Genomic DNA, 15,118 nt, shown 5'->3' on the forward strand with positions numbered 1-15,118 from the left:
TGTGCCCTGGTCTGGGAAGATCCCACATGCCGCAGAGCGGCTGGGCCCGTGAGCCATGGCCACTGAGCCTGTGCATCCAGAGCCTGTGCTCCGCAACAGGAGAGGCCACAACAGTGAGAGGACCACGTACCGCAAAAAAAAAAAAAGAGAAAATTGTTAAGAAGTTTTCAGAATTACTGAAACACAGCAAGGAATCTCAGATCCAAGAATCTCAGAGAACCCCAAGCAGGATAAATACAAACACACACTTAGACACATCATAGTCGGAGTGTTGTAAATCAAAGACAAAAGTCTTGAAGGCAACCAGAGAAAAAGAAACTTTAAATACGGAAGAATAAAGATAAGAGTTATAGAAGACTTATCATCAGAAAACAATATGCAGATTAGAAGACACTGGAAAGACAAATAAAGACTTTTTTAGAACAAATAAAAGTTGACAGAATGCATTGCCAGCACGCCTGTGTGACAGGAAATGTTGAAGAAGTTCTTCAAGCAGAAGAAAATACAGACCCACACAGTGAAATCAAGAGCATCATAAATGGTTACAATGAGGGTAAATAAAGAAGACTTTCGGGCTTCCCTGGTGGCGCAGTGGTTGAGAGTGCCTGCCGATGCAGGGGACACAGGTTTGTGCTCCGGTCTGGGAAGATCCCACATGCCGCGGAGCGGCTGGGCCCGTGAGCCATGGCTGCTGAGCCTGCGCGTCCAGAGCCTGTGCTCCACAACGGGAGAGGCCACAACAGTGAGAGGCCCGCGTACCGCAAAAAAAAAAAAAAAAGACTTTCTTATGTTTAATTTCTTTAAAAGATAATCGACTGCCTAAACCAAAAATATGAACAATGTATTATGGGATTTATAATATAGAAGTAAAATGTGTGGCAACAATAGCAAAAAAGATAGTGGAGGAAATAGAAGTATATTGTTATCAGGTGTTTATACTATATATGAATTGGTGTAATATTACTTAGAGATATTATAAAGAGCTATGTTATAAACCCTAAGGCAGCCACTAAAAAATAAGTAAAAAAGAGACATAATTAACCAGTTGATAGTGGAAATTAAATGGAATCATCAATCCAAAAAAAAACAAAAGAAGAAAGTGAGAAAAAGGAACAAAGAACATATGGGACAATAAAACAAAAACTAGCAAGATGATTCCAACCATGTCAATAATTATATTAAATGTAAATTGTCTAAGCACCCCAATTTTCTATCTACAAGAAAATGATTTAAATATTAAAACATAGGTAGATAAAATTACACACAATAATCAAAACAAAGCTAGAGTGACTGTATTATATCATAAAGTAGAATTAGAAACAAGGGATATTATAGGAGATAAAGGGAGATATAATAAAAGGAGTCAATTCATCAGGACATTATAATCCTAAAAGTATGTATACCTAATAATAGAGCTTCAAGATATAGAAAACAAAATGTATAGAAGAGTTTATAACATTAAATGTGTATAGTAGAAAAGAAGAAAAATTTCAAATCAATGATCTACATTTCCAACTCAAGGAACTAGAAAAAGATGAACAAATTAAAGCCAAAATAAGCAGAAGGAAGGGAATAAGAATGATTAGAACAGAAATCAGTGAAATAGAAAACAGATAAACAGTAGAGAAAACTAGTGAAACCAAAGCTGGAGTCTTAGAAAAGATCAATAAAATTTGTGTAAACTATTAATAAGCTGAACAAGAATTAAAGAGAGAAGACACAAATTATCAATACCCAGAAAAAAGGAGGCACTTCTGTAGATCTATAGACATTGAAAGGCTGTAAGGGAAAATTATGGCCAACTTTATGCAAATAAACTTGATCATTTATAGAAAATAGACAAATTCCCTGAAAGACACAAAGTACCAAAGCTCACTCAAGAAAGAATAGATAACTCAAGTATACCTATATGAATTAAAGAAATTGACTTTATCATTAAAAATCTTCCCATAAAGAAAACTACAGGTCAAGTTGGCTTCCTTGGTGAATTCAATGAAGAGAGATTCAGTTTAAGGGAGAAATGAGGCCAGTACTATAGAAGCTTTCAGAAAGTAGAAGAGGAGTAAAACACTCCCTAACTAATTTTATGAGACCAGTATCTCTTTTTTTTTGTATTAATTGATTAATTAATTAATTAATTTTTGGCTGTGTTGGGTCTTCATTGCTGTGCATGGGCTTTCTCTAGTCGCGGTGAGTGGGGGCTACTCTTTGTTGCGGTGTGCGGGCTTCTTATTGCGGTAGCTTCTCTTGCTGTGGAGCACAGGCTCTAGGCACGTGGGCTCCAGTAGCTGCGGCACTTGGGCTCTAGAGCACAGGATCAGTAGTTGTGGTGCACGGGCTTAGTTGCTCTGCGGCATGTGGGATTTTCCCAGACCAGGACTCGAACCCGTGTCCCCTGCATTGGCAGGAGGATTCTTAACCACTGCGCCACCAGGGAAGTCCCAGAGACCAGTATCTCTTATGAATACAGATGCAGATATCCTCAACAAAATACCAGCAAACTGAATCTAACAGCATAGAGAAAGAATTATATGCCATCAAGCGAGATTCTTTTCAGAAATGCAAGGTTGATTTAACGTATGGAAATCAATGAATGTAATACAACATATAAATAGAATAAAGGACAAAAAACACATGATAATGATAATCTCAGTAGATGCAGAGAACTCGTTTGGCAAAGTCCAACAATCCCCATGATAACAAAAACACACAACAAACTAGAAATAGAAGTAAAGAAAAATTAAAAAAAAAAAAAGAAGTTAATATCCTCAACCTGATAGAAAGCATCCATGAAAACCCATGTCTAACAACATATCTAATGGTGAAAGAGTGGATGCTTTCCTCCCAAGATCAGATTAGGCAGGAAAAAGAAATAAAAGGCATCCAGATTGAAAAGGGAGGGACTTCCCTGGTGGCACAGTGGTTAAGAATCTGCCTGCCAGTGCAGGGGACATGAGTTTGAACCCTGTTCCGGGAAGATCCCACATGCTGTGGAGCAACTAAGCCCGTGCGCCACAACTTAGAGTCTGCAAGCCACAACACTGAGCCCACGTGCCACAACTACTGAAGCCCTCTGAGCCTGCACGCCTAGAGCCCATGCTCCACAGCAAGAGAAGCCACCACAATGAGAAGCACACTCACCACAATGAAGAGTAGCCCCTGCTCGCCGCAACTAGAGAAAGCCAGCGTGCAGCAAGAGAGACCCAACACAGCCAAAAAATAAATTTTTTTTAAAGAAAGAAGTAAAACTATATTTTCAGATGACATGATCTTGTATATAGAAAATTCTAAGGAATTCACACAAAAAATACTATAAATAATAAACGATTTCAGCAAGGTTGTAGGATACAAGGTCAATATACAAAAATCACTTTTATTTGTATACACTAGCAATGAGCAATCTGAAAATGAAATTAAAATTGTAATTCCACTTCTAATAGCATCAAAAAGATTAAAATGCATTGGGATAATAAAAAGAAGTTCAAACCTTATACCCTGAAAACTACAAATCACTGTTGAAAGAAATGAAAGAAAACCTACATAAATGGAAAGGCGTCCTACACTCATGGAACAAAAGACTTAATTTGTTAAGATGACAATACTCCCCAAATTGATCTACAAATTCAACCCAATGCCCATTAAAATCCTAGCTGCCTTTTTTGCAGAAATTGATAAGCTGATTCACAAATTAATATGGAAATGCAAGGGACCAAAACAAATGCAGAAGAGCCAAAACAATCTTGAAAAAGGACAAAGTCGAGGGACTCACACTTCCCAATCTCTTAACTTTCTATTGTACAAAGCTACAGTAATTAAGACAGTGTACACAATTAGTATTCCTGAAAAAGAAAATGGAAAAAACCAGACTAGATAAGAAAATGCAGTTATATAATCAAAGAGAAATTCTTCCACAAAGTAAGGCTTTATTCAGCACTTGCTACACACTGTGCTAAGTGTTCTATCCGTTTATTATTCCATTTAGTTCATAGGATTTCACTAAGTGAAAAATTCTATTACCATCTCCATTTTACCAATGAGAAAACTTTAGAGACTGTGACTTGCCCATAGTAGTGGAGCTGGGCTTTGAACCCAGAATGGCAGCCCGAGTCCAGTGCCTTACTTGATACTACAGATCTGAATTTTTAGATTGAGAGTTCATACTGTGTTCCAAGAATAGCTGACATAGAATGATGAACGGCAAGACAACACCTGGTAGATCTTCTAGACTTCAGGGAGAAAAGGACTGCTCTTTGCAGATTGTCCGCAGGGAGACCAATAAGGCTGGCTTCCGAGTTGTCCACAGCAACTGTCGGTGCTGGAAGACTGGAGTATCGTCTGCCATGTTCTGAGGGAGAGAAAGTGGGAAATCTGAGAATGTCATACTCAGGTTTAGAGGAACAGAGACAAGAGACAGACATTCTTACACCTGTAAGAATTCAGGGCCTGTAGCATCCACGAGCCCTTTTTGGCAATATTCCACCAAGCAAGAATCAGTTTAAAATAAAGAATTAAAGAAACAATGAATGCATTTGATTGATTGAGGTATAGTTGATGTACAATATTATATGTTTTAGGGGTACAGCATAGTGATTCCCAATTTATAAAGGTTATATCCCATTTATGGTTATTATAAAATATTGGCTGTATTCCCTGTGTTGTACTATATATCCTTGTAGCATATTTATTTTATGCATACTAGTTTGTACCTCTTAATCCTCTACCCCTATCTTGCCCCTCAAATGCATTTTGATATAGAACTGATGCAAAACAATTATGGGGTAGAACATAATTGTTAGGTACCTTGGCAATAAAAAACAGTACTATAACAAAAATCAGAGGCTGAGGAGAAGGCAAAGGAGAAGGTAGTATGAATATGTCAGTTTCCTCATTTTTGTTCTGGGTCAACAGATACTGTATAGTGTTGAAATGTGTAGATAAAAGAATGACCTACTTTCTGTCCTTTCTCTGGCTCTTTCTTTGTCTCCCTGTCTCTGTCTTTCTGTCTATATACACATACATACAACACACATGCATCCATGTAATAACTATAACATATTTTTAACGTTAGAGAGACATAAATGTATGAACTATGTGTAAAAAAACCACATTTTCCTGAGGTTGAGTGATTACTTTGGTCACACTTTAGTTTCTCCTGTTAAATTTAAAATTAAAACCAGTATGTATAACAATCTCAATGTTTGTAGAATGATTTTTATCTTTCTCTCCTCTTGATACATACGTACACGGAGATAGCTGGGTTATCGTTCAATCAATGTTCACTGGCTATTTCTATGTGGTAGAATTTTGAGATGATTTTTAATTTTCTTTTTGTACTGTACTACATTGTTTTCACTTTGAAATAACCATGGTGTTTAAAAAAATTAAAAACTATTATCAAAAGCAAATGGAGGATAATTTTTTAAAAGTTTCAGCATTGAACCCCCAAGTGGAAATGTCAAGGAAGTAGTTGGATATATGAGTCTGGGAAAGTCTGGACTAGAGATTATAAATTTGGGATTCGGCAGCATGATTTTTGAGGAGCAGATGAGATCATCTTGAGAGACACTTAACAGAGAAGGACAAGGGCCCAGAACCGCACTCGTGCATCTCCAGCACTTCGAGGATGGGTGAGGGTGAAGCCAAAAATGACAGTTCTCAGAGGCAGGAGGAACACCCACCTACCTCTTAGCACTTGCAGAGCCAAGGGCTAAGTCAAGAAGGAGCCAGGCAGTTTTGATAAGATGCTGGGATGTAGTTCAAAGGCAAGGGTTGCCCACCTGGCTTTCGTTCCACAATGTATTGTTTGTTGTGTGTCTTCTACTTTTTTTTTCCCCTCCCTAAAGCTCATAAGGTAGAGGACCAGCAATTGCTTCGACTCCATTTGGAGAGTAATTTCAAGACCTCTGAAATATTTGGGGTTTGGCGAACAGCTGGATCTTTGGAGAGCTGCTGACTCAGCAGATGTTGGCAGCATGTTTGGAGAGCACTCCTGTGGTTTTTAAAATGGGCCCCAGTAGCTTCTGGTTGATAAATGCTTTATTTGACTTGTGAGTTTAAGGAGAGCAGCCTCTGTAACCGTAGCTAAGTGTTTACACTTCACTGTATCCCCCTCAACTTGCAAGCCTTTCTCTTGACTAGTTGGCAGTCTTTCTGGCAGGGCTAAACACGTCAACCTTTAAAACCTTGTTATCTGCTGACAAGAGTTCAAGTTTGGGGAGGGGGGAGTCGAGGTTGTTTTTCTCAACTCTCCCCTTGAGAATAGGTGGCTGCTGCCCAGTCCACAGGCCTCAGCTCTGTAGCCTGGTGAGTTTGCCCTCTCTGGTTAATTCCAGAGCCAGTGCCGATTGTGGCACTTTCCAACTCTTTCTGAAGCTCATCAGACTCTGGAGGGCTGAAGCCACGGGCTACCCATCAGTGACCACAGCCATTGGTGAATGATGACTGTTTCTGTCCATTGCTGGACCGGCTTCTGTGTCACTCAGCCTCTCTGTCAACATCCCGGCCTTCGGCAGAGCCACTCCACCTCTAATGCTTCTCCTGGCACCGTGCGCTCATCTGCACCCTTCACTCCTCTGTCCTCAGTGCCAGGAGGGCCACACGTGGCCTGGGGTTAGCAGTGGTTTCCTGTCTCACAGAAGTCATTCTCTCTGCTTTTCTTATCCCTGCACTTCTACATCAGTGCCTTGCACTGATGTTTGCATACAGAAGTTATTTTTTCAAGTCCTGCAGTGCACTTAGAGACAGGGTTTGAAGGAGGTAGGCTTGCATGTGGATCTGATTAGTTTTCCGATTTTCTCCCCTTCTAGGTAATACTTTCTAATATTCAAAACAGAAGTCCTAAGCCCGGCTCTGCTCCCCACGATCAAGAACTAGGTTTTTTCCTAGAAACAGGACTACAGAGAGCCCATGTCCTCTATTTCAAAAATGGGTAAGCCTTCTTCTCTTTCTAAATCAAGTTCCTAAAGAAGGAAAGTGGAAAGCCTTATAATGCTGTCTTCAGTTTAGTTTTTATCGTAAAGCAATTTTAAATATAAACCACAGTGGGAATTTTTTTTCAAAAAAAGAATGAGCATAGGCTCTTTTGTCTCTTCTCCACCTGGGTCCTCACTTTCCCATGAGATTTGAAGGTGGGGGGAGGGAGGAGGCCCCCCCATGAGTACGAGTCACAGTGTGGAGCACCGGGACCAGGAGGGAATGGGGCCCATGCTCTGTGCTCCCTTGCCTCCCTGGGATGGTACTGAACAGGCCTCCCTGCTTTGTTGCGGGGAAGATGAATGGATCGGAAACCCTGGCCCACAGGATCACCTCCCTTTGCATGGCTGATCCGTTTAGAGAACTGGATTTGCCAAATTTCAGACGGTTTTTATGAAAGCGAGTATGGCTGTAATGCCACACAGGTACATTTTCCCCTTGAGCTGCCCTTGAAAAGAGTTTTAAAAAGGTTTAAGAGCCTGCATGTAAGGGATAGCTCTCTCATGCATTTGATGCTTGTTTTCCTTTTCGTGTTGCTCTTATGAGAAATGCAATGATACTCGTCCAAATCTCTTCAGCTGTCCCTTGTTTTGACATTTTGCTGCAGGATAGATGTGCATGGAGACCAACAGTAGGTATCTGGTTCCCCCGTAGCTCCTCCTAGGCTGTGCGTGGGAGGCCCCTTCCTCGGGAATAGTCCAATAGCGCTTTAAACTGCAGATTGGATAACTGAACAGGGGAGTTGCTCCCTCTGCATTTTCAAGAGCTTCAAACCTTGGGGCGTAGCTCATGGAAGTGGGATTTCACCTGCCCAGAGCCACGTGCTTCTGTTTCCCATTTGTTGAGGAGTAAATGCTTATTTTCCAAATCCTATTAAACTGTGGAGAAGGCCTGCTTTGCTCCAAAGGTTCAGATTGGCGGGGCCCACAAAAGGCTGCAATAAACACCCCAAAGTTTGGAATGGCTTGGTAGCTTTGGCATAGATGCTTTTGAGTTTGATCTCATCTGTCACTGATTGAGATCGTCTGAGTGATGGTGCGTGTCCTCTAGGCTGAGTTTTGAGTTCTAGTTTCTTTGCTCTTATAAATAGAGAGAGAAGGGAGGGAACGTAGAATATTTTTTCTGTTTATTCTCCCTTTTCACAATAAGTAGTGTCATCACAGAGGAAACTCCAACCCTGGCTTTTCCTCCCTCTAACCTGTGGGTGTGTGTGACTGATATGCAAGTCCAGAGGCCGGAATGAATTTCCCTGGGGCTTTCAGGAGTCCCAAACCAATACCTTCTATTGAAAATGTTTTGTGTGAGATTGATAAGGGTGGGCCAGACAACTTATTTTCCTATTTGAAGCCTATTCGTCGAGGAGAAAGAAGCAGGGCTATGGGGCTCTGTCCTCCTGCCCTGAACCTCTGGATGCCCACCAGAACCCAACTAAAAAATAATGATGAGAGGTTTGCACTAGGCGATGGATTACATGCTGGGAATTGCTTACGGCTCATGTCTCGTTTTATCTTACCCAAGTTCAAGAAGATTCCCATTGACATAGTCAAAGTTAAGGGACTGCTTAATTTTGAAGCCCCTCTTCCTTTCTTCTTGTCCTCTTGGTCTTCTCCCTGGGCTCTAAAGACCAGTGATGCATTGAGCCGGCTGCCCTGGAGGGCTCTTGTCAGCTGCAGTGTTCTAAAGTGGTAACAAGAGGTTACGTGGGTAGGTGGAGGTGAGGGCCAGTTTTGAGACCACGAAATACAGACGAAAGGAGAGAGACCAGTGGGAGGTTTTGGACATGCCAAGCGCTGTCAGGGCTGCTGACTTACACGGTGGGTCACTCGGGGCCCAAGAGCCACACCCGGGGGGCATTCATCAGTGGACGCGTACCGCCAGTGTCTCTGCGGAGCAAGTGGGGGCAAATGGAGGTGGTGCCATCCGTAAGCACCAGCGGCTTCCCATCTTCCTATGTGTTTGCTCTGCTCCTTCGTTGTCTCGCTCCCTTTTTGTGTTTCTACACTTAAAAATATATATATCTGGAATTGACAGGATTTGACTGATTTTCAGGGTTAGGAAAATGCATCTTAGATGAGTTCGCCAATAAGCGTTACTAATTGGTAAAGCATATCGTTTTCTTTAGAAATACACTTAAATATGTTCAGCCTTTTAGTTGCCAAGCCCGTGAACTTGGGTCTCTTTCAGAAAGAACCTGACGCCAGGACCAGCTCCTGGGCCGCTCTGATCCCTTAGATCCCTCTTCTGTTTACCAAGTACTTTTATTTCATCGTTGATCCTCATGGCGTTGTATCTTCCACGCCCACCCCCGCCCTTGGGGTTGGCGGTGTAAACAGCATCGCCTCTGTTACACGCACCGTGACCTGGCTGCCAGGCTTCTGACCTCAGTCCTTTCAGTGCTGCCCCCGCTGCAGGGGAAATGCTGTGTGCAGGGCCTTGGCTCAACCTTCAAACTGTGGCCTTGTCCACCATCCAGCCTCTCTCGTGAGGGAGCGCTTGACCCCGGGATGAGACATTGCCGGGGGATGGTCCCCAGCCTCCACAAATTGGTGTTTTCTCATCACACTTTTCCTCATGTCTCATCTACAGCCTGTCACAAATCGTATGTTTCTTCTTCTCTCCTCCTCCCCCTGCCCCTCTCCCCCCTCCTTTCCTCCCCCTCTCTTTCCTGCCTCACCCCCTTCCCCTCCCTCTCCTTGTTGCCCCCCCCCTCCCCCCTCTCCCCCCTCCTTTCCTCCCCCTCTCTTTCCTGCCTCACCCCCTTCCCCTCCCTCTCCTTGTTGCCCCCTCACTCCCCCTTCTCCCCTGTCCCCTTGGAGGGAGCGAGCACCTGTCATCATCCCAGCCCCAGTGTCCTTGGGCGTGGTCTGGCTTGGCACACACACATGTCCATTTCACGGGGGTTTCTCTTATCCCTCTGGGTGGCAGCAGCAGGCCTGCTGTGAATGAGAAAACCGTCCTGCTGAGGCTCTGCAGAGGGTGGAGGCAGAGAGTGTTAGCCTCAGAGGGCCAGGGCGGCTGCCTCTGAGATTTTCGAGTTTCCTCGCCCATGGTAGGCACTGGGATGAGGGGAAGCAAGGGCGCTGGAGCCAGAGGACCAGATAAGGGACCAGCCCTTCTCCTCGCTGGGTGTCCGTTTCTTTATCTGTAAAATAGTGCCAGAACCAGAGAGCTGTGTGTGGCGCAAATAAGAGAACGCCTGTGGAAGCATCTGGTGCAGCGTCAGGCAAACAGGCAGGGGGAGATTGTAACTCCCAGTGACGACGATGCCCGGCTGGCTTTCCAGCTGGAAGTGGGACCACAGGAAGGTCGGGCTCCAGCTGAAGTGGAAGTTCTCGAAGCAGGTGTCACTCATTTCATTTATGACTGCTGGTGTGAGCCAGCTCTGCTCGAGATGCATAACATTAGCTTGGGTAACCCCTAATCACCGAGGGCCACCCCAGTGTTTCAGAGGAAGGAGGCGGGGCCGCCTGGTGTGAGGCACTAGCACTGGGTGTTCTGGGCAGTGTGCAGAGAAACGGCCTCAGCCTGGGGCTCCCCTCAGCCTTCTGAGAAGTGTTACCCCCTCCTTGAGTCCTTGAGGCCACGATGCCAGAGAAGCTTGGGTTTGGGATGCCATTTATTTACTCCACATTATTTTAGGAATATTGAACTATATCTTATAAACAAAAAGTAGCCAAGGACATTTCAAGGAGCTTTGCTTCTTGCTCCAGCATGTCAGGTGTACTGGGTAAGCCAAATGGATTGTAGTGTGTGTTTTCCCTGGTTCTGAATTGGTTTTAATTCAAGGAGGGTGGGGATAAATTCAAGCAAGAAGGCAAATGAGCGTCAGTGTCTGGGAAATGTACCCGCTGGGTCGTCCTTTTTCCTAGGGTGCATCACGGAGTTCTTTGTGGGAGATCCTGTCTCGGAGAAGGTAGGAAGTCAGGCAGTATGGTCAGACTCTGGGCTGCCCCCCACGTGCCTGCAGCCAGGCCAGGGAATAAAGTGGGATGGAGGGCTTTTTGGAGTTGTGTTATTATAGTCAGTCACCGCTATGTGTTGGCTTTAAATAGACCTCTAATTAGCACTACGCATTGACTTTTCAAAGTTTTTAAACTTCCGCAGTCATCTTGTTGACCTTTGCAACTGTTCAGCCCTGCTCAATGTAGCTTGGAATTAGAAGGCAGGAAGAAGGGCCATGAGGCCTGCGGCGTCCCATGGGCTGCCGAGGTTCCTGGGTTTATGGCCTCAGAGAAACAGTAGCAGCAGACGGGCTCCCACAGGCCCTGTTGGGGGCGGGAGGGAGGGGGAGGGTGACGGCCAGGACGCGAGGGGGCTTGGCTCGATGCACTGGCCTCCCCAGGCACTGGAGCGACTTGGCCTTGTCCTCTGCATTCTTGCCTTCAGTACGTCTTCCTCCTGGCAGTGATAGAAGTGGTTGCCTTTTCAACTGCCCCCTGCTTTCTACATTAGGAGTCAAATGCAAGGAACATGAGAAAATTCAGACACATTTCCAGTAAGCGTTTCGTATGTATCAACTTTTGGTACATGACATTTCTCGAGAGACTCAGAGAGTAAAAAGAAATGAGCCTGCACTGTGGGAGATAGTAGGAGAAAAGAAAAAGGGTAAGATGTGAAAATAAGTAACTTTATAGGCGACAGTATGGTTGTATAAAAGAGTAAACAATGCAAGAACACCTAATAATCACTTTAACTGAGCTGAGGTTTCCAGGCCCATTCACTCATTCAGTAAAGTACTTATTCATCCATTTAGTGAGGACTAATCGCATAGGAGCCAGGCCCTGGCCTAGCACTGGGGCTTTAATGCGGAAAAGAACAACAAAGTCCCTGACCTCCTAGAACTTCATCTCAGGGAATTAACTAAAAGAAGCAGTCTCAGGATATCTGTACATGTGTGACAGGGGAAGTCCAGGTTGCCAGAAAGCCAAATAAGGAGGCTGCCTGTTGAGACGGCGGAAGATTTGGGAAGGGGGTAAAGCTTTGGAGAAGTGGGATTGAAATGATGTAGGTGCACAGATTCGGGAGAGTCAGGGGTACTTTCCAGCTAGTTGGTAGAAACCTGGGGTTAGAACTACCAACCTGGGGTTGGTAGAAACCTGGGGTGCTCAGTATTGTATATATTCTGCAGGGTATGAGGAGGCCACTCTGGTTGGAGCAGAGGTTTATACAGTAATGTATGTGTTTCTATATAAACCTCCCAGCACAGGACCTGGCATGCAGTAGGTTGGGTCAGTTATTCAACATAGTTCTGCTATGTGCCGGTACTGTGCTTGGTACTGAATTGGGGAATATAAGACACATAGTCCGGGTCCTCAGGGAGGATACAGCCTAGTGAGGGAGAAGATAATAAACAAGTAAACCAATGTTTATAATTGCAAATCGTAATAAATGCTAGGAAACGAATGGGTGCAGCAAATAACAGAGGGCACCTGCTTAGGTAGGGTGGTCAGGCCAGGCCTCCTGAGGAAGTGACATGAGACCAAGACTTGAAGGCTTCACAAGCAGGAGAAAGAGTGGTGCAAGCAGAGGGCCCACCACCTGTAAGGTCTTGACCCAGGGAAGTTTGATGTGTTTAGGAACCTGAAAAGAGCCCAGTGTGGCTGCAGCAGAGTTGGAAGGGGGAGAGTCACAGACTCTCCTGGTTTGGCTTACCCTGAAAAGGCAGATCTACTCTGGTGGCGTACAATGGGAGAGTAGCGATTGTCCAAAGAAAAATCCCCAAGTCACCAAAACAAAGGCGAGGTGACAGTGGTGGGCAAGGCGTTAGATGCTCACCTCAAAGATGACAGTGGGGCTTCCCTGGTGGCGCAGTGGTTGAGAGTCCGCCTGCCGATGAAGGGGACGCGGGTTCGTGCCCTGGTCCGGGAGGATCCCACGTGCCGCGGAGCGGCTGGGCCCGTGAGCCATGGCCGCTGAGCCTGCGCGTCCGGAGCCTGTGCTCCGCAAGGGGAGAGGCCACAACAGTGAGAGGCCGGCGTACCGCCAAAAAAAAAAATAAAAGATGACAGTGGTAGTAGGGACCAAGACAAGTGGATGGATTGGAGATGTATGGTAGAACTGCTGTTCGTTGATGTGTGATCCCAACTGGTGTGGGGACTAGTTGATGAATTGGATTTGGGGGGCAGCGGGAAGGGGAACAGAGAAATCAGGAATGACTCCCCAGTTGCAGTCGGAGCAACTGGTTAGGTGGAGTGGGGACAAGGAGAGGACCAGATTCAGAAAAGAGGAAATCAGAGATTTGCCTTTGGATGTGTATCATTTGAGAGCCTGTGAGATTTCCAAGTGGCAGTGTTGACTAGGAGGATAGATGAGCACAGGGGAGGTTGAACCTTGAGTTATAAGTTGGGAGTCTCAGCATGTTGATTATATTAAAAGCCCTGGACTGGATGGGCTGAGTGGGACAGACCGTAAAGAGAGAAGCAAAGCCCAGGACCCAGCAGGAAACCTGCAAGAGTTGGAGTTGGGCCAAGGAGGAGGAGCCCATAGGGGAGCTGCCCGAGGTAGGAGGGACCATGAGGGTGTGTCCTCATAGAAGCCTAAGGTGCCTGAAGAGGAGGAAGGGCTCACCTGATGACGCTGAGGTGTTAATAAGGGTAAATACCAAAGCACTGGATTCGGTAATATGGAAAGCCTTTGTGACCTTGAAAGGACTTTTGGTGGATGGTCAGAGCACAAGCTAGATTGGGGAAAGAGCGGCACGAACAAAGTGGTGGCATCAGATGTGGGTCACTTTAAATAAATGTTATTTCCGTTCCCATTTCCTTTTCCAAGTTAGGGTTCTCGCTGGAAGGATGGATGGCGGAGAGATGGTGGAAGACTGAAAACCAGGCTAAGATGCAGGGAATTTATTCTTCAGGTGTGGAGAAGGATGGGGTATCAGGAAGGGCCAAGGCTAGGGTAGTTCATTTGGCAGGGTTCTAGTGCCAGCAGAATCATGCCCACCATATCAGTCGGACTTGGTTCATTTTACTTGGTTTTCAGCCATAGGCTACGTTCTGATCTCAGCAAGAACCATGTATGTATTGGACTGAGAGAAAGATGGGGTGATGGAGGGAGTGGTGGGGGGGACTCCATGTAAGTGGGCTACTGCCTTTATTCACAACAGCTTCAGGAGGGAAGTTTACGGACCAGTGTGAGTCCTGCAGCCTGGTCAGCCAGGACCACCTCGGTGATGCCACTTGTCATTCAAGCAGTCCTGTGTCTGGAAGACTTTGGGTCAACCTAGCGAACTGTGCTAAGCACTTCCCACGAGTCATTTCAGTAATAAGGAAAATTTTCATGATAGTTGAGCTGAAGGTCGGGTGTAGAATCTGAAAATCCTGGAGTCCAAATGGTTAGAGCATATTTTTAAAAATCACTGCCCTCTGTAGCTGAGGACTCTGAGATCCAGAGAAATCACATTCAATGATCATTTAATAAATACTTATCAAGAACCTCAAGAGGTTATTTACTAGTGCCAAACACTGTTCTAAGTGAACAGGTCAGACCCAGTCACTGCCTTGATGGGGTTTACATTTTGCTCAGGGAGACAGTCAGTAAACAAGGCAGTGCTGGGGTGTGCTCAGAGCAGGAGGCTGAAGAAATGGCTCCTCTGTTTATAACACACCTGACAGGCATCTGGGTTCATTGTGACAAGGGACACAAAACTTGTAGCCTTCCTATGAGCAAATACCCTACACATGTCCTCCTGCACCTCCAGGTGGCCTCTGAGCGGGACCAGTGGGACAGGGCTCCATACTGGAAGAAAAGCCACCGTGTTTAGCGGGGGAGTTTGCTGCCTAGAGCCTGTGGTGGACCATGAGTGGTCTTATAGACTTAAAGGCTTTGAACCTCTCTTTTCAAGGAAAAAAAGAAGATCCCATTTATATGCTATTCTAGAAAAGACCAAACAGTGGAGACAATAAAAAGATCGCCAGCAGTTTGGGAGAGAGGGGAGGTGAATACACAGCATATAGAAGTTTTTCAGAGCAGTGAAAATACTTTGTATGCCATTATAATGATGGATAGGTGTCATTATACTTTTGTCCAAACCCATGGAATGTGCAACACTATTCACTTCCTTAGAGTGAACCCTAAGGTGAACTGTGGACTTCGGGAAATTTCTTTTTTTTTTTTTTTTTTTTTTTTTTTTTTTTTTGGGGGAGGC

General features: G+C 44.9%; 1 protein-coding gene and 1 non-coding gene across 5 annotated transcripts in view; both read left to right on the top strand.

Annotated features, from left to right (window-relative positions):
- The window catches only part of TTC7B (tetratricopeptide repeat domain 7B), a 216,538-nt gene that overhangs the window by 44,667 nt on the left and 156,753 nt on the right, over positions 1-15,118 (top strand). For all 4 annotated transcript variants that reach the window (XM_024736251.1, XM_024736254.1, XM_024736253.1 and 1 more), the window contains one exon: positions 6,807-6,928. In XM_024736251.1, the coding sequence (XP_024592019.1) occupies positions 6,807-6,928 (122 nt within the window). The remainder of the gene's footprint in view (positions 1-6,806; positions 6,929-15,118) is intronic.
- On the top strand, positions 14,525-14,653 carry LOC112393933 (small nucleolar RNA SNORA11). Its single transcript, XR_003002064.1, has one exon. It is a non-coding gene; the product is annotated as a small nucleolar RNA SNORA11 (small nucleolar RNA).

Source organism: Neophocaena asiaeorientalis, unplaced genomic scaffold, assembly GCF_003031525.2.
Source record: "Neophocaena asiaeorientalis asiaeorientalis breed wild unplaced genomic scaffold, Neophocaena_asiaeorientalis_V1.1 scaffold152, whole genome shotgun sequence".
Lineage (NCBI taxonomy): Eukaryota > Metazoa > Chordata > Mammalia > Artiodactyla > Phocoenidae > Neophocaena > Neophocaena asiaeorientalis.